General features: G+C 36.9%; 1 protein-coding gene across 1 annotated transcript in view; it reads right to left on the reverse strand.

Moving 5' to 3' along the window:
- The window catches only part of COL24A1 (collagen type XXIV alpha 1 chain), a 318,617-nt gene that overhangs the window by 31,692 nt on the left and 266,975 nt on the right, over window positions 1-19,950 (reverse strand). Inside the window, exons 48-52 of the mRNA XM_054721397.1 lie at window positions 9,156-9,263; window positions 7,373-7,480; window positions 7,227-7,280; window positions 6,673-6,735; window positions 2,644-2,697 (exon numbers count right to left, since the gene is read on the reverse strand). Coding sequence (XP_054577372.1) covers window positions 2,644-2,697; window positions 6,673-6,735; window positions 7,227-7,280; window positions 7,373-7,480; window positions 9,156-9,263 — 387 coding nt within the window. The remainder of the gene's footprint in view (window positions 1-2,643; window positions 2,698-6,672; window positions 6,736-7,226; window positions 7,281-7,372; window positions 7,481-9,155; window positions 9,264-19,950) is intronic.

A 19,950-nucleotide genomic window follows, 5' to 3' on the forward strand; every position in this document is an offset into this window, starting at 1 on the left:
GAGTTATTAAATTAACCAAATCTGAAGTTCCTTCCTACCTCTGGGCTCCCCATAATGTGGCACAAACTTCCTTACTTATAAAGCAGTTTGATTCAGGGTTCCTATTACTTGAGGCCAAAATCATCCTAACTGATATACCATTTTTGTTATAATTAAATTCCTCTATATATTCTGAGATCTAATTCTAGTTTCTAGCCTATTACATGATGTATTTGTGTATTTCTTTGTACTACCATATAGTTGCATTTAAAATAATGTTTTCTCATTTAGAAAAGCAAGTCTCTCACCCCCTACCACTATTTTCTTTCACAAAGTTTTGGCCATTCTCAAGTGCTTATTCTTTCATAATAAACTTTTCTTAGAAGTTTCTTTTTAATATAGAAAAAATAGAATATAGAAAAAATTTGATGTGTATGCTGAATATTATAAGGGCCCTAAGGAACCATTCATAAGCAAAACACTGTTAGGAATTTTAATTGCATCATTTCTTTATCATGTTTTCCTTGACCAATTAATATTTCACATTTTTGACAGAGTTCAACCTTCCACAATCAGAACAGTATGTGTTCCAAAGTTTGCTGAAAAACCACCCACTGAAATATGAGAATTCTCCCTCTTACAATGTCCCACTTAGACTATGAGCTCTGAATGGTAAATGCTGAAAGTCTAGAGAAGTGTCAAGTTATACATTTAATTTTTAAAATTAAAAATCCAGTAAATTTGGCAGTGAATTCTTCTTAAAATTTACCAAAGAGAATAGTATACTTAACACAATAAGTATAACATGGAAGCATCTCATTTTATATTTTAGAACTCTGTGTCTCTATAACACTTTCAAATACTTGAAAACTTTGATTCCCTGCAGGGGAAGCTTTCTTCTCCAAGTCTCAATTTGTCTATTTCTACTGTGCTCTTGCTTTTGTATGTTTAGACTATTATTAGAACTGTAAATCTCTCTCAAGATCATCTCCCCAACATTGTCTTATTTTTATCTTATTTCATAAGGCACTGGCATACATTAACTATCAGTTTCCTCTCCAAACAGCTTGAATGGATGGAAAGAACATCAATCTTAAAATAAGAAACATCAGCTATGTAATTCCCTAGCTTCATCACCCTGAATAACTAAGGGTTATAAACCTTAACTATTTCCTTATGTCTTAAGTGGAAAAAATAATATTCACTCCCAAAGTTTGCTGAAAGAATTTGAGGAAAGCTATCCTATATAATAAAAGGCTAATATGCAAATAGACTGAACGGTGGAACAACTGGAACAACCGAACAACTGGCTGCTATGACGTGTGCTGACCACCAGGGGGTGTGTGTGGATCATGGCTGTCACTGTCCCCAGTGGGATGGTGGAACAGGTGAGCGGGGGCGCCAGACCAAGGCGGGGCGCCAGTTGCTGTCATTGGGGCAAGCCTCTGATGGTTACTAAAAATTTTTTGCTCCCATGCGCCGCGGTCCTGCCCAGCACCTGCACCTGTTGCCAGTGCTGGCCCCGCTCACACCCGCTGCCAGCACCAGAGCCACTGCTCGCACCTGCTGCTGGTCCCTGGTGCCAGTCACAATCACTCAGCGCCATCAGCGGGTGCAAGCGATGGCTATCGGCCCTGATTGTCCCTGAGGGCCTCTCCACCTCCCCCTGCTCCTGAGGGGCGATTGGGGCAGCAGCTGCAGCTCGCACCCGCTGATGGCACCAGTCCTGCTCACACCTGCTGCTGATGCCAGCTCCAATTGCTCCATGCCGTCAGCAGGTGTGAGCGTGGCCAACATGGTCAGCGCATGGGAGCGGCGGCAATGGGAGCGGGGCTGCCAGCAGACTGGGGACCGGGGGCCATGGTGGGAGGGGCTGGGCAGGGGCACAGAGGATGAGCCGAGACCCGCCCCTGTGCCTACTGCAGCCTTGCGGCCCACAGTTCCTTTCAAGGTGCATGAATTCATGCACTGGGCCCCTAGCCTATAATAATAAAAGCATAATATGCTAATTAGACTGGACATCCTTCCTTCCGGACAAAGCCGCAGTGGGCAGGGGCTGCGGCAGAGGCCCCTAGCTGCAGTGGCAGCGGGTGGAGGCCAGGGCCAAGGCCCTTTCACAAATTTCGTGCATTGGGTCTCTAGTTATTAAATATTTTTATCTACTTCCTTCTTCACTGCTATCTGTACCCTATCTTCTACCCCAACTTATTCTCTAAGATGACTGTTAACTACCTTCTTGAAACTCATCTAGCTTAACCTTGTACTTTTCTGGTTTTCTTATTCTTACCAACAATTTCTTTCCTTTATAGTGGGCACTTTACATCTTAGCTGCTTGCTCTTCTTTTGCTTTGCTCTTTCCTTAAGAGCTGACTCTTTTTATTGCTTTAGTGATCACCCACTATGCTTATGATGTTCAACCCCTCCTCCTCAACCCTAGTTCTATTTTCCTTTCTCAATTCCCACTTTAATGGATACCTCACTATAGGCACCTTCTTCATTATACAAATGATTTCTAAGTTCTCAGAGATCACCTGTCAGATGAAAATGTACATGTATTTTGCCCTTTGCTTCTTAAATACCCAGGGTGATCCTTTGTGGATTACTTTAGAAATAAGATTAAAGGGGAAAAAGATGAAAAAATGACCTTTGTTGTGATAAACTTACAGTTCTACCTGTTGGGCCTGTTATACCTTCTCTGCCAAGGGGGCCAGTGTTGCCCTGTAGGAGTAAAAAGAAAACAGTCTCATTGCCATTATAATTCAGAAAAATTCTAGAAAATTTCTTGTGCAATGGTAAAATAATCCATGTCTGCCTAACTTCAGTTTTTATTATAAAATCTTATAGTATTAACAGAAAGCACAGTAATTTTGATTTGTAGTGTGTGACACAATTCTATATCCTATATAATAAAAGGCTAATATGCAAATCGACCAAATGGGGAAACAACTGGTTGCTATGATGCACACTGACCACCAGGGGGCAGATGCTCAATGCAGGAGCTGCCCCCTGGTGGTCAGTGTGCTCCCACAGAAGGAGTGCTGCTCAGCCAGAAGCCAGGGGGAGCTGCGCTCATGGCTGGCAAGCGCAGCGGTGGTGGCGGGAGCCTCTCCCACCTCCACAGCAGCGCCAAGAATGTCCAACTGACGGCTTAGGCCTAAGCCATCAGTCGGGCATCTCTTGAGGGCTCCCAGACTGCGAGAGGGCGCAGTCCGGGCTGAGAGACCACTCCCCCCGAGTGCATTAAAGGGGAAAAAGATGAAAAAATTATAGAGGCCTGGTGCATGACTTTCATGCACCAGGCCTCTATAATATTATAATATTTTCCTATTAGGAGAGTTACATTGGTATAATTCCTAACAAACTGATAAATCAGCATTATAACTTTTATGTATTGGTAACTTGATAACAAAATTTTGCATAAATTACTTTATAGATGTTGAAGGAACAGATGTTTGAGTGACATGTAACATGGAATTGAGAGAAAGTATGAGAATAAATCAGAGAGCATCGTATGTGACAAACTAAACTTCAGTTTCTTCATCTGTAAAATAAGAATGCTTACTTCATAGGGCCACTGTGAGAATTAAATGTGACAAATGATTTTGAAACTGTAAGCTTTTATTTGATTATAATGATAACCTTAAATAAGCTAGATCTTTGTTCTATTTCTCCCAAACTAGGTATAGAATCTATCATTTCTTAATGAGTGCAAACTACTGATTTTAGTTATTTTCCCTCAACCTCCACTTCAACTTCCACTAGCTGCAAATTTCATACTTTCTGGCTCACAGTTGAACTGGAATACATAAATGTAGGTATCTAATAGGCTTTCTCTTTTCCCAACTATTGGTAAGGTACAGAAAATGCTACCAATGCAATCCATCAATAGATAGTAGCTTTAATATTAAGTTGGCCTAGAATGAGAAATTACCCAATACTCTAAAAGTAGTCTAATGGAATCTCTTAAACACAATGATTTTGTGTGGTGAACACACAATTCCATGTACAGATGCTGTATTATAGAACTGTACACTTAAAACCTACATAATTTTATTAACCAATGTTGCACCAGTACATTTAATAAATTTTAATAAAAACCAAAATGGTTGCATTGGCCAGTTTTGGCTCAGTGCATAGAGTGTTGGACTGTGGACTGAAGGATCCTGGGTTAGATTCCAGTCAAGGGCATATAACTTGTTTGCAAGCTCCATTCCTGGCCTTGGTTGGGGCACATGCAGGAAGCAACCAATTGATGCCTCTCTCTGTCTCTGCCATTCCCTTCCACTCTCTCTAAAAGTCAATGGAAAAATATCCTGGAGTGAGAATTAACAAAAAAAACACACAAAACCCCCCCAAAAAGATTGACTTTAAGTAATCAATTGTAAAGATGATACCCAAGTCTCAAAAATCCACAATCAAATCAAGAAAGATGATTTCTTAACCTAATCAAATATATCCTTCAGATTGGCTTATCACTGAGAAAAAAAAAGGAAAGAAAGCTTTCATCTAATAAATGTGACTATGATCTGACTCTCTGAAATAACGATTTATTAAAGGAATGGAGAGGTAGTCCAGCTGGCATGGCTCAGTGGTTGAGCGTCGACCTATGAACAGGAGGGTTGCGGTTGGATTCCCAGTCAGGGCACATGCCCAGGTGGTGGGCCTGCAGGAGGCAGCTGATCAGTGATTCTCTCCCATCATTGATGTTTCTGTCTCTCTCTCCCTCTCCCTTCCTCTCTGAAAAAAATAAAAAAAGAATGGAGAGATAAACATGGACTCTATAAAAAGTAGTCCAAAAGAGCCAAAAACTGACTGTATATCTAAATGTGTCCATGAGGTGCTATGGTTGGTAGCAGTTAACTACTAAATACATATTTGAAATGGTGGACAATTAATCCAGATTTCCTACTTTAATTAATTAAATTTACTTAATTATCAAGTATTTATTGATTATTGAGCAAGAACTATGCACGAGGCCACTTAATAGCCATTTTACTTATGCAATTAATAAGAAACCTTCTAACATATCATTTGCTTAATCAGTTGTGGATTCAAATTCTGGCTCTTCTACATAACAGTCTTTGAGCCACAGACTTAGTTTCAGAGACTTAGTTTTCCCACCTGCAAAATGGGGATAATAGCATCTCTCAAAAGATTTTTATGAGGATTAAATGATATAAGGGACACAACTGTACATCAGTACCTAATAGTCTTTGGCTAAATAATAACTTACCAAGGCTTTTCACTTGACTCTGTAGTGACTTACCAAATGAATATCCACACTTACAAATTAGCATCTGTGAGCTAGTTACCAGAATTTTAATATTGGTGAGCTGATAAAATTTCTGGAGCTGCCAAGCAATATAGGCTCAGACCCTGGCCTACAGATACCTAGTACTTGGTAAGACTCTGCTTAGGACAGATGTTAGGCAAGCAGCCAACTTCTCTTTGATAATACCAAGAAAGAAGTTAATTATTGAGAACTTAATAAAACTAGAATGAATGGATTTTAATTAGTGGGGAACTTAATACATGTAAGAACTTAGAGCAATATTTGTCATAGAGAAGCCTATCGTATACAACCCACTTGTGGATAATCAAGAATTGCACTTTATATAAAAGCACCAACTTTTCATGGTTCTTCAGAAATCATAAAAATAACTAATAAATTTGCACCTGAAGAAATGTTGAGAAGGGTCTTTAAATAAACATTTCCCATGACAACATGGCTCTTGGTATTACTGAAAAGAATTACTGTAAGAGTTAGGAGAGAGGTGCAGAATTTCAAAAATTTGACTTTTCATTTAATATTCTGCACAAGACAATGGTTTTCAATTGTAAAGTTCTTCCCCAAGATTCCTTTCTCCTGCATCCGAATCACTTTCCTTCTTCCTCTCTCTGCTCACTCTATCCACCCTTGCCCTAGCAGCTGCTGTAAGTCATACAGGTATTCTTCTACTGTCAAACCATTGTTTGGCGTTTTATAGCTTTTTTTTTTTTTTCGGTTTTATACATCATCTCATCAATTAGGAGACTATGGTTAATAAAAATAAAACACAAAACCAAAAAAAAAGTAAAAAACCAAACCCCAAACCCAAACAAACCAATAACCAGTAGCTACTAGTGACTTATCTATCCTGTTTATATCCTCTACAGTTTGCAATTCCAGGCACTAAACAGCTAATTTGAGTTTTTCAGACCCTGATCTTTGCAACTCTTTAAGTAATTCCTCATCACTCTCTGGGGACACCCACCCTTGAGCTGGGAAAACATAGCTATTGGGAAATATTTTTCAAAGTGTGGTCTGAGGAGCTCTGGTCATAGGCAGGCCCTTCCAGGTGGTGCATGGGGGTGGTCTTTGGTTGTATTACTGCTTATAACATAACACTGCTTTATGTTTTTGTTCCTAGTGTGAGTTAATAAATACATTATCCAGTATTCACATTAATTCTGATAATTATTTTTTTTAAAGTGAGAACTGGAAAGTGTGGGTGGTCTCAGGAGTCTTTTGCTCAAACTAATATATGAACTGAAAAAGGTTGAGAACCTCTGCATGTGCTCTAGTGAGTTTCTATATTAAAAATAATTTTATTAAGTCATTAATTTGGAGTATATTAATTTTAGAGTTCTTAATCCCAATTCCTTTAATCAGCGAAGAATCACAATTTCTGGGCAGAATGACTTTATACTTACTCTCAGTCCAATAGGGCCTTTAGGACCTGATATTCCAACAACACCAACATCTCCCTCAGGACCCTAGAAATACAATAAAAAACAAAAAATCATGCTTTAGCTTGGTAGAAACATTTTACAAATGAAATCATCTTGTATCAACATACTCAGAATTGCCTTTAAAAAATGGAATGTGATAGTTAATGATGTCTATGCTGAAGTATTTTGGAGGAATCGTACTCAGGTCTGCACTTTACTTTAAAACTAATCAAAAATGGATTGAGAGAGGCAGAGAGAGATGGACAGATGTATAGGTACACGATAAAACAAGTAGAATGAAATGTTAATGGAAAAATGAAGAAGGGACAAAAGCAAATTATTCAATAAAACTGCTGGGAAAATATATAGTTGCATACGTTTTATAATTAGCATATTTAAAACTCAAATATATAACTGTACGAACTGAAATTTGGCAGATTAAAAAATAAAAGCTCAAATCGGAGACTAAATATTGGCATTTCAACACCCTTTTTTCTAGATAGCTAGAAGACTAGCAGAAAATTATGCAAGCATACTTTGGGGCCTGGGAATCCTTGGAAACCTGTCAAACCTTGAACACCATGTTCTCCCTGCAATATAAATAGATATGATAATGATTATTGTGCAGTCATGTTCTAGTCTGTAGAATAAGTGCATGGTAAGTTTCTGAGTTGGTACATACAGGCTGCCCTTTCAGGCCAGGCTCTCCACATGGTCCTTGATCACCTTGGGCTCCTCGGTGACCCCTTTTACCTTGAATTCCAGGTTGACCAGGTAGCCCTTGTTCACCCTATGGACAGAAATAGAAAAGTGATCTTGACTTTAAAAACCTAAAAAAATATTAGATTTTAAATGAAACTCAAATTCAGGCCTACCCATAGGCATAGAACAAGACACTGGGGAAATCAAATTCTGCATGAACATCCTCCCCACCAATATTTTCCACACAAGTAATATTTGATTATTATAAACAAGAAGTGTAGCAGTGGGGAAAGAGAATTCCAGAGACTGTAGTCTTAAGTGTGGAAAGAGGAGGGAAGGGGATTCCTACAAAACAAGGAGGATAGTGGGGCTACAGAGAGAATGCTGAGGGCGTGGTGTATGAGGGTGGGGGTGTTTATATGTGATCAAACTTGTATTTTATTTGAATTGTTATTATTTTTCTGTGTGTTCTTTACCATACATAGATTTCAGCTATCTGATACCACAACGGAGAAGTCTCCTGAAGTGTGAACACTGGTTTTTGCCAAGATAACTGTTTAAATTCCATCATTAAGAAATGTCCACTATCTGTATCCTAAGGTTTCTTTGATATCAATCCTCTTTACCCTCTCAAAGTTCACTTTAAAGACATATTTAATGACAATTATTTTAATTTTAAGTCAGCACTTTTTAAAATATATTTTTATTTTGTTTTTGAAATGAGAGTGGAGATAGCTTTCATACCATTTCTAAAAATAAATTTAGGAATCAGGTGGAGATTAGAGATAGGTTAATGAAAACATGATGCTTGGTAGACTTTGACCAAAGATTCCTTAAGATTAACAAATTATCATTCACTCTCTTGAGTCAAAGGTATAGGGCAGGGACTTGACAAATATGGGTTCAATTTACTGCAGAAACACACATAAGAGGTATGGGTCTTCCTTATTTTCCTACGTTTAGCATTTGCTCAGCTACATTGAGTTATAGTGGAAAGGGATATTTATGGTATAATCATTAACACAGGGTCAAGTTGTAAACAGTAAGCATCTGGCTCATCATTTTCAGTTTACTGGTATAGGTCAGAATATCCAAAAAGTCTTTAGAAGTGGAACTGTGAATATGGAATTAAGAGGTAATAATGATGAGGGCACCAATGTCTTAATCCTAGACTTTTATGAAATAAACTGGATTCAATTCCCAGTCTTCGCTGCCTGGTCAATTCTGCACTGAGATATTTCTAAGAGAAGTTTGTTTGGAAAACCTACTGGCATGTGACATTACTCTCTGCAGTGAATGTTAATACAAGACTTAATGACAGACACTCCGACTGTAAGAAGTAATCTATAGTCTATATTCATTAATTGGTTGGTTAGGTCCAGACTTAGAGAAACAGAAAGTATATCTGAGAAAGTATGTATCTGGAAGTAAATAAGATTTTTATGTTTTAGAGAAGAAGCTGGATGACAGACAGGGAAAACAAACAAACAAACAAAAACAACCAAAATGAGTCAAAGAGCATTTTTAAAAGCATTTCCAGTCCTGGATGAATGAGTTGTTTTGGCAAATTACATGCACTGTAGCTGCCATGGGAGATGGACATGTCAAGGCCACACACGTTCCTGTCTTCCTAACATTTTCTTCTTATTAGCAAAACTTTATTAAAAGCTATTACTCTTCCCATCCTGTAATGTAGCCAATGAACTCAGGGCCGGTAAGGACGGTCAATATTATTCATCCATCAGAACAAGACATTAAAGTACCTTTGGGCCGAGGACTCCTGGGCTTCCTGGCAGGCCTGGTGAACCCTTTGCTCCTCGAGGACCTGGAGACCCAGCCAGTCCTGGTCTTCCTGGGCTGCCTCTGATGCCCTAAATAACATAGATAAGAAATGAAAACTGGGGCAGTTCCTATAAAAACCTGTCCAGAGGCTTCTTCAACGTAGGAGGGGTTGGTCTTGTGAAATGCCGCTGTTAACACACTCCCCGTGTCTGGGAGTCATCCTGGGCTTGTTCCCCAAATAAGTGAAATGTTTAAAAAACATTTTGGCCCACCAAAAAATCTCTAATTAATGTAATGGTCTTGGGTTTTTGAAATGAAAATACCGAGGCAGTACAAATTCCACCAGTATCTTCTGACTTAAGTAGCCTATGTGTGAAGCATGTCTGTTGCATTCTAACTTTTTGTATTATACTCTGGTGTACATGACAAATCTAATAACTGGTTAATATCTCCTTAAAAAGAATATTCTGCCCTGGCTCAGTTGGTTGAGCATCATCCCGAGCAGCAAAAGGTCTCTGGTTTGATTCCCAGTCAGGGCACATGCCCAGGTTGCCAGTTTGATCCCCGGTTGGGGGGGTGAGTCTGGGAGGCATCATTGTGAGTGTTTCTCTCACATGGATGTTTCTCTTTCTTCCTGTCTCTCTGTCTCTCCCACCCCTCTCCTTCCCTCCCACTGTCTCTAAAAATCAATGGGGACTTGGATGCATGCATATTAGCATAACCAATGGACAAGGACACTGGGGCGTTGGGGGCTTGTCCTGGGGGATGGGAATGGCCAGGGAGGGGTTGATGGGGGAAAAGGGAGATATATGCAATACTTTAAATTATAAAAAAAGAAATCATAAAAAATCAGTGGGGGAAAAACCTCTAGTGAGGATTAACAACAACAAAATATAATATACTGTATATCCACATTATTAGACCAAACATTTGGCACAATATTCCTACCTCTCAGGAATGAGACAGAAAAGTTAGGAAATTTAAAATGAAGTATCTTATCACAACAGAATTTCTCTACAAAAAAATAAAAATAAAGTTGCAACTAAAATACGTTTTTGGATGGTTTGTTAGCTCAGCAAGGAAAGTTGCTTCTTGGTTTAATTAGATTGTGCAGCAAAAATAAACTTGCTTAAGATTGCTAGCTTTTTGGTAGAAACTGTTGTTAAAGTTTGAGGACATTAGAGTGGCATCAATAGTCAAGTAAAAAAAAAAAAAAAAACAAAGAAAAAGCTTTTGAGTGGTTTTCTTGCCTCTTGATGAATCCATAGATGTTAGTATAGTAGAGGGGACATTTCAAAACCCTGAGTGGATGCCTGAAACATGGATAGTACTGAACTGTCTATATGTATACCATGTTTTTTCCTATACATACATGCCTATAATGAAGTTTAATGTATAAATGAGGCACAGTAAGAGACTAACAATAACTAATAATAAAATTATAACAATATACTATAATAAAAGTTACATGAGTGTGATCTTTCTCAGTATATCTTAGTGTTTATACTATACTCACTTTTTCTCTTACAGGAAGCACTTTATGACTTCCCTTTGGCACACATGAATTGCCAGCATCACTATTCTTGTGTTTTGGAGCCATTATGAAGTACAATAAGGGTTATTTGCTCATAAGCACTACAACAGTAGATCTGTGGGCTATCTTACAAGATCTTGAGTATCCTATCCCTGGATGTACTGTAGAAGTAATTGATGCCATGGACAGAGGACATGCATCACATGACAGATTATGCTAGATGATTTTAGGATACTTCAAACAGTCCCACTTCACCTCATTTTAATTTTACTTTCAGGTGACTTATGAGACCATTATTCTCCAACAAGGAAAAAAAAAAGTATTTTTTAGGTGATACAGAGACAATGGATATTCAGATACTGTTGAATACTCCTGAAGCCAATAGGTATTTTTAGCTGAGAATAAGGACTTTAGGATTAACGGTATACTAGAAACTTTATTCTAGTTTCAGTGCTATCAGACATTTAATACAACACGATGAATATGCTCCAAGTTTTTTACTGTTCATGTTGGTTTCTTAGAGAGAAATTTGAGGACAGTAGCAGAGTGTTCCGTACAAATTTCCAAACAATGTTTTATACAAGTAGAGAACAAACATTTTTTATTATGGATACACAGATGGATGAGTAATTTTGCTTTCAAGAGAAACAGATGTTAATCCCTAGGCATTCTTTCCAATGTCTTAAAAACGATTTGACTAAAACCCATCAGCAAAGGGTATGCCATTCTGAGCAAATTTAAAAAAGTATACAAAATCACAATTATTAATTTTTTCAGAGATGCTGAAACCAATCAACAATTTACCTAAGTCTTAAAAAAGTTAATAGAATGATAAGAGTATATGATGTCTCATGGCCAGAGATTTTCATTATCCTCAGATATGAGCCAGCCCTAGCAGGTTTGGCTCAGTGGATAGAGTGTTGGCCTGCAGACTGAAGGGTCCCAGGTACGATTTCAGTCAAGGGCACATGCCTGGGTTGTGAGCTTGATCCCCAGTAGGGGGTGTGCAGGAGGCAGCCAATCAATGATTCTCTCTCATTATTGATGTTTCTATCTCTCTCTCCCTCTCCTTTTCTCTCTGAAATCAATGTATATAATTAATTAGAAGAAATATTTTAATATTACTATTTGCCCTTTCTTTATAATAGAAGTGTCAGAGATGAAAAAATATTAGTAAAATGTATGTGAAAATAATATATAAATTGATTAATAAATAAACAATAACAACATGATATAACAACAAAAACATGATATAAAAACAACATTGATAAAACAATAACTGACAAATTGATTAAACTTATTCTAATATCTCCCTGTATACCACATTAAGAGTAAAAACACTTTCAGAGTGCTTGACTAATTTTCCTTGTGATGAAGTATTTACAACTTTAATTTTAATGTCACACGCTCTTCGAATTCTAGAGAAAGCAACCTATAACTGACCATGCCTGAAAATGGGTTCAAGTAGGAATATTCCTACTCTGTCTATATTGGCACCAGGGAGAGCTTTATATGTATTGTGCATTGGCAGTCAACGTTTATTTTTAAATTGCCAGTGCGCGTCATATGTACCGGCCAGTCGGTTGGTTAGACGGATGGTTGGTCACTTAGCCTTTTATACATATAGATAATTGACATATAGTATTGTGTCAATTTAGATTTATAATGTGTTGGTCTGATACATTTATATTTTGCAATATGATTAATATAGTGCTCTAGCTAATATTTTTATCATGTTACATATTCATTATTTCTTTTTTGTTTTTAGAACACTTAAGATTTTATCTTAGAGCATGTTTGAAGTTTATAATAGAGTATTGTTGACTATAATTACTGTGTTGTGCATTAACTCTCCAGAACTTATTCATCTACAAGTTGTAAATGTGTACCCTTAAATTAGTTTTGAACTCTGAAGAAAAGTGTCCATTTTTGATAAGACTGAAACTGATGGCTATTTAAGGCTTGGATTCCAAGGAAACACACATGTGGATCAGTACTGACATCAACAACAACAGCAGTGATGACAACAGCACTATCAACCACAAGAGCTACTTTTTACTGAGTGTCTTCCATATGTTTGAAACTGTAATGGCAATGTGGTTGAATTGTTTTATTTAATCTGATATCAGTTAAAGAAAAAAGATAGAGTTGCCTTTTACTTTGACTTCCCTGTATAGAAAGAAAGAAATAATTTAAGTATAAATCTGCCTTCATTCTGAAAAGATCTGGGAAGGAAAATAGGGCTATGTGCATAAATTTACAGACACAGATTTTGGAACAATGATGACTGGTTTGTGTATTATGGTGAAACATAGTAAAGAGAATGTCTCTGTTATTCTCCAGGCCCCTTGGTTTAGCAGCCTTAATCTCATTAGGACAAACAAATACATTAAGAAATAAGTAAGAAAAAAATGGTTTATTATAGGCAACAATAGAAATCCACAGTTGAGAGGATTAGCAAAGGAAGGCTATCTTAAAAATTGTGTTGAGTGAGATAATAAATATTTGATGTTAATTTGATTGATTTTTCAGCAAATTAACGTCAAAAATCAATTTACCATTTTTTTTAATGATAAATTTAAAATGACATTGAATTTCAAATTAGGTAATATTTTTCTTTAAAATACTACCCTTAAAATTACTAGGGTAAGTTTTTTTCCTTTCCCTCCTGCCAAGCATCATGTTGATATATTTACTATGTAAGAATATAGTAATTAAAAAATTATTTTACTTTCTATAATACAAAAAAATAACTATGATGCCCTGATGTTTTCTTTTACATTATTGAACAACATATATACTGTATTTTTTGTTAAGCCAGCAAACCAATGAGTTATAAAAATAATACTTTGCTTCCTTTACTCCACGCTATTAAAAACACTTCTGTTTAAGTAGGAATTTCTCATTTTATTTGTTTTACTAAATATATCCATCTTAGGAAAGAATTGGCTGTTTAAAATATATGGGATGGTAATTATTAGTTGATTATATGGGAGGCTACATTATATTTAAATAATGTAGCATTCATACATTTTTCTACAGTGCTAATCATAAGTAATGTGGCTGAATGCTAGAAATAAGATTTATGAATGAGCTGTGTACTAAAGTTAGGAGGTAACTTTAATTTTGAATCTCTAAACATATTAAAGCTTATGGAACTCAGAGCAGGACTGAGCCAAGTCTTAAGGCTGTGAAGACAGGTCTGCTTGACTTAGGTCCATTCCCAAGAGAATACAAATGAACTGTTGTTCAGCTTTAATGAATACTGGCATTTCAACATTGTATTACATCACAGAGTGCAAATGGCACTATAATATCGGACAAAATTAGTATATCATATGAAATCTCTTTTACCCGGGTCTCAACTCATAATCACAGGACTACCAGGGACTGAAAGAGGCTATTTTATCTATATTTAGCTTAGACATGTCTAAGCTCACATCACTATGAAAAATTAAATGTCCATATTTTATTTCAAACATAACAAATCTATCTCTATATTATCTTATTTGATCCTCTGATAATCCTGTGACTATGCCAAACTTCCTGACTGCAGGTTTTTTCATCTTAGTTCCTTCCTATGGTATGTTCTTCCTTTATTCTTTATATACCTGGCTTAGCCTTACCTTTAGTCCTCAGCTGAAGTATAACCTTCTCAGTAAGGCCTCCATAGTCTGTTTCATCCATATCAAAACCCTACTTATTTCATTCATAGCACTTACCACAATTCAGAATTAACTAATTTCTTTATTTATAGGCTACTAAACAATTATTTGGTTGATCCATATTCAACTGTAATTTATTTTTTTGGGGCGGGGGGTCAAAAATAGTCAAATGTCAGCAATTTCTTGCTGTTCCATGTATATTCCATGAATTCACTTCTTTGCCCATGAATTCACTTCTTTGTTCACTGCTCTATTCTCTAACTCCTGGCTCAGATTCAGTACTACATAAATATTTATTGAATTAATAAATGTTAGCTTAATCACCAATATTTAATATTATTAAAAGATGATGATTCAATAAGTCCATGCAGTATACTAAGCATTTCACAAACAATATTTTCATTTGATTCTAAAAAACCATACCAATTACGTATTATACTCATTTTATGGATGATGCTTAAGATGTTAAGAAGCTAACACATCTTAATTTTAAACTCAGGTCTCCAAAATCATACTTATGCAAAGAAAATTCATTCCTCAAATATTTATTGAGCTTCCTCTATGGATCTGTCATTGTGCTATGTGCTAGAGATACAGAGAAAACACAATCTCACTTCCACAGGAGTTTACTAGTACAATCTCTTGGGGGAAGAAAGACATGAAGATAAGGAAGAAAAACCCTATTACCCAGGCTCTGACAGAAGCAGTGTACAGAGTGTGCGGAAGTTCAGAGTATGCATGCTTAACTCCGAGTGCAGGGTCAGGGGAGAGCACCTGAAAGTAGCAGTTCCGTTTAGTCTTGGAAGATCAAAAAGTTGTTCATCCTAAAGTTAGAGGGCAAGATGGATGAGCTTTCCAAGCAGAGGGAATAAAATGTATGAACAAAACCATGGAAGAGAGGGAAATGCACAGAATTTGGGGGATGTCTTCGTAATTAAGCATACAGTCTTGGAGTCCAGCATAGTGGTTAAGAACACACGCTCTGAATCTAGATGGCCTGATATTGAATACTGGCTCTATTATTTGTTGTCTGTGTGACCTTAGGCAGGCTATTTATATCTCTGAATCTAAGCTTCCTTTTCTGTAAACTGGAGATAATGGGTTTTCCTACTTCATGAAGTTTTTGTGAGTATTAAGTAACCTCATGCATATTTTACAAGTAGAATACCACCTGACACATAATAAGCCCTTAATAACTGTTTGCTGAAATGCACAGCACACGTGAGGAGAAAGGTAGAATGTAAGACTGGATATATTAACAGAGACCAGATTATGAAAGAACAACATTCCACAAAGAGTATGAACTTGATAGGATTATTGCGAGTCATTGAAGATTCAAGCAGGAAAGTTAATTCTTTAGCAAGTCTTTCATTTTGTTGCTAGTAAGCAGCCAAATACTCTGAGCTTTGGCTGTCCTGGAAGAGTTCCTAATGAGCGGAAAATAAGCCAAAGGAGCAGCAGTGGAAGAGGGAGAAAGCAGTCATCAGGATAAGGCATAACTGATCATCAATCTCTTAGTAATCAAGAGTTGAAAGGATTTGCTGAATGCAGGTATGTTTCTTTCTTCAAAACACTGAGAAGAAATAAATGTATCTTTGTAGAAACAGAAATTTCTTTAGTGTGACTAGCTCATGGACCCGAGAAGGCACAGCCCAGATGGGTGGCAGGGCTGCTGGTGTTTCTAACAGAAGCTCCCACGGTGGTCCTGCTACTCGATGCTTGGATTCTGAGTGGGCTGATGAAGTGTGTGTTTCCTTCTTACACTGGACACTATCCACAAGTGGAAAACTCAAAACATTCCGTGTTCTTTTGGGACAAGCATCTTGTTTGAGACAACCCTGGAGCCTGTATTCACCTGACAAACGGCAAAGTCAAGATGGAAAGGCCCTGATTTGTCCTAAATCAAGTTGTTCATGTTGTTTCTTTCCCTTCTTCCCAATAACCAACTTTATTAGTTGTAGCAATAATAAAAAAGAAAAGACTTGTAAGCCTTCATTTTGATGACAAATGGATTTATGATCTTTGCAGAGAAAAGTTGTTTTCCTTTTTCATAAATGATTGAGGCACTGTGCTTGTACAGAAGTCCAACTCAATGAAAACAGCATGTAGATTCACTTACTACAGATGTGCTCAGTTGACTAGTCTCAAAACTCATTTCTACAGAAGGAAATTCACACAGGCAACTGTGAACCTCCCCAACACTGGCTTTCAGTGAGTCACATGACCTTGAAAAAAAAACCCACATTGAAACTGCAGAGTGAGTATGCCAGGAATTCTTTAACTCCTTGGCCACATTAAAAACATCAAAAAACCCTCAACAAAATAAAACAAAATGAAAAAACCAAAGAACATTGTTTAGGAAAATCAGGCAGTTGCATAATGCTAGAAATCCCTGAATAAATATTTTTCTCAGTGGAAAAATTCAGCTGTCTTTATAGGTAAGCCAAAAGACACCACAATGCCATGATTGGGAAAAAATAAAAGACAAATGGAAAGATGTTCTTATCCTTTATTTAAAATATTCCAGGGAATTTGCTAATATTTAGAAACTCTATTGCTCTCTGAAATACTTTCTCTATCAACATAGTAGGTTTAGAAGTAATTATCTTAGAAATCATATTCCCTAATGACCAGTTTAGCTATTGCTACCTAATTTCATTGGACAGACATTCTCATTATACTTTAAAAGCAAATATTCTATAGGGAACAGAGACATCAGTAGAAAATATTTCCATATTCATCAATACCAAAGTAAACTTTAGGATTAAAAGGAGAATTCCTCAAGGAAAAATTACTTTGTTTTTGTTTTGATGAATATAAAACACTTAAGTACTTAATGACATCCTGTTATCCTAAGTATGCATGTAAAATTTCTCTAATTTAATTCTTACAAAAAGCTAAAAAGATGATTTATGATCTGATAAATCATTGCTTAGTAATTGCAATACCAGACCGCATTCAACTTCATGGCCATGAGAGGTATTCAATATTATTGTAATTCATTCCAATTTCTTTCATCATAAAATTCAATGAGTTTTTTATACTAGCCATATGTAAAGGGACATGTGTTTCAGAATCTGATTTCTAAAAATAATCCCCAACTAGGAGGAGAATCACTTAAGAAATGGAGATAGAATATACAGGTTTGTTGTCTTACCAATTCATACTCAGAGTCTTCTTTCCTTTGATAAGGTTTTCAGTCTCTCCAATTCCACTAGGTACTTCTAGCATTTAAATAGGGCTGAGGTTCTCTCATTTAAAAATACGTTCAACTTGGTATTTCAGTTTTTTCTCTAGTTATTGCCCTACTTTCTCCTTCAGGGCCAAATTTTTCCACTGAATTTTCTGAATATCTTGATTCTATCTTTGGTCTCTCCTGAAGCACCCCAATCCTGTTTCTGCCCTCACTCATCAACCAAATGGTTATTTGCTAAAGTTATGAATGACCTCCATATACTAAAGCACAATAGTTATAATTTCATCTTACTAGCTTTCGATATTACTCAAGGTTCTTCCTTGCACACACCAGAAATCAGCCCTATATAATTTAAGCATAAATTTACTGAAAAGACAACAAGTAGCTCATATAATCACTGGTAAACCTGGAAAAGCAGGTTTGAAAAATGGATAGAATTAAAGGGAGATGAGGCAGCCCGAATTTGGACACTACAGTGTGTGCCAGCCCTGGGTACTGAATGCTACTGATGTTACTGCCATTGCCCACAGAGCAGAATCTCCATTGTTACTGCTTCTATGTATCACCAACTCCCCCAAATGAAGGCCTAGGTATATAGAACTGATTGGTTATATTTAGGTCCTGGGCCTCCATCCTTGTTTCAAGGAGGGACTGGAAAGTGAGAGTCTGAATAAAAAAAAAAGTTTATATTGATTTTATAGAGAGGGGAAGGGAAAGATACATAGAAACATCAATGATTGGCTGCCTCCCATTGGGGTTGGAGCCCACAACCCAGGCATGTGCCCTGACCGTGTTCTAGAATTAAACCAGTAACATCTTGGTTCATGGGTTGACACTCAACTGCAGAGCCACCCTGGCTGAGCAGAAATTTTTGACTTCTGTAGTAGAAGCTAGTCTCCCACCAAGACTAAAAAAGTGTAAACATAAACATTTCTAAACATAAAAATGGGCTTAAAATGCTGAGTAGTCAAAACGAAACCAAAATTTATTTTTAAAATGTCCAACAAACTCTCTCAGGATTATTAAATATAATTGATTACTTTCTCCTTCTTGGACTATTGTTTTTTAAGTTTTCATGACATTACATTCTTTTTCTCCTATCTATTATGATCACTCCATCTCAGTTTCCTTTGTAGTCTCCTCTTCCTCCTGTATCTGACTTCTAAATGATAGAATTCCTCACAGCTTGAGTCTGGACTATCTTTCCATTGTTTACGTTATATTTGTGTTGGTTTGTTTTTTCATTTGCTCCCCTACTCTGCTCACTGCCCCTTCTCTATCTCACCATTTGTTCTGGGAATCTGACCTTCATGACTGCCTCACCTGGGTTCTCTTGTCCTCTGAATTCCAGGTAGGGTTGGCCAATGGGATGTACCACTAGGATATGGAAAAGTGGGATGAGAGAGAGGTAATATATTGATTTCTTCCATTGCCTCCCAGTTTTGCTATTCTGCCAGTGGCTGGATTACTTTCAACTATGGCTCCTGTGAGGTGCCCCCTTTCCAACAACTCCACGTGACTCTTGACTTGACATTATTCCCTTTAACCTTTCCGGTATAAGGGTGATAACCACTTCCTACTGTTGATAGTCTCTAAGTTCCCCAAACATTCTTTACTGGCAGTCTTAACCCTGTCTACATTTCTCTAAATAATCTCTTCAAAATTCCAATTGAGTGTTCCACATACTTCCTTACAGGACTCTGATTGGAGCATTTTTCTATGTTGATGACTCTCAAATTAATATTTGACCTCCTCTCTAAGCTCTAGCCTAGAATACTTAATTACCAACTTATCTCCACTTGAATATCATAACCTTACCCATAAGATTTGGGCCTCCTTCAATCTTGGCTTTTTTAGTGATAAGTATTACAGTGCACTGAGTTAGAAACTTGCAAAAGTTAAAAATATGGAAGTTATCCTTGACACCTCCCCCCTGCCCTTACCTCTTATAATCAAATATCAAGTCCTGTTAAAGCTACCTCCTAAATAATACCTAAATCCATCCACTTCTTTCCATTTCCACTTCACAAGTGTAGTCTAAGCCATGAACATATGTAGCCTGGAATATGCAATAAACAGTCTTCTTATTGTCTCCTGCATCTAACCTTTCTTCCTTCCAACCCATTTGGCATACTGGAGCCATAGGGAATCCTTTAAAAATGTAAAATTGGATAATGTTGCTCCTAAGCTTAAACCTCAATGGGTTCTTACTGTCTAAATTATATCCTTTGTTCAATATCCTTAATATGACCTTCAATATCCACCATGATGTGTCCCTTGTATACCTGAACAGAATCAAACTCTATAACTTGTTTACTAAACTTTAGCCCCTAATTGGTCTTATTATGGTTCTTCAAACACAATGTTCTTCCTAGCTTTGT

This window comes from Eptesicus fuscus, chromosome 9, assembly GCF_027574615.1.
Source record: "Eptesicus fuscus isolate TK198812 chromosome 9, DD_ASM_mEF_20220401, whole genome shotgun sequence".
In the NCBI taxonomy this organism is placed as follows: domain Eukaryota; kingdom Metazoa; phylum Chordata; class Mammalia; order Chiroptera; family Vespertilionidae; genus Eptesicus; species Eptesicus fuscus.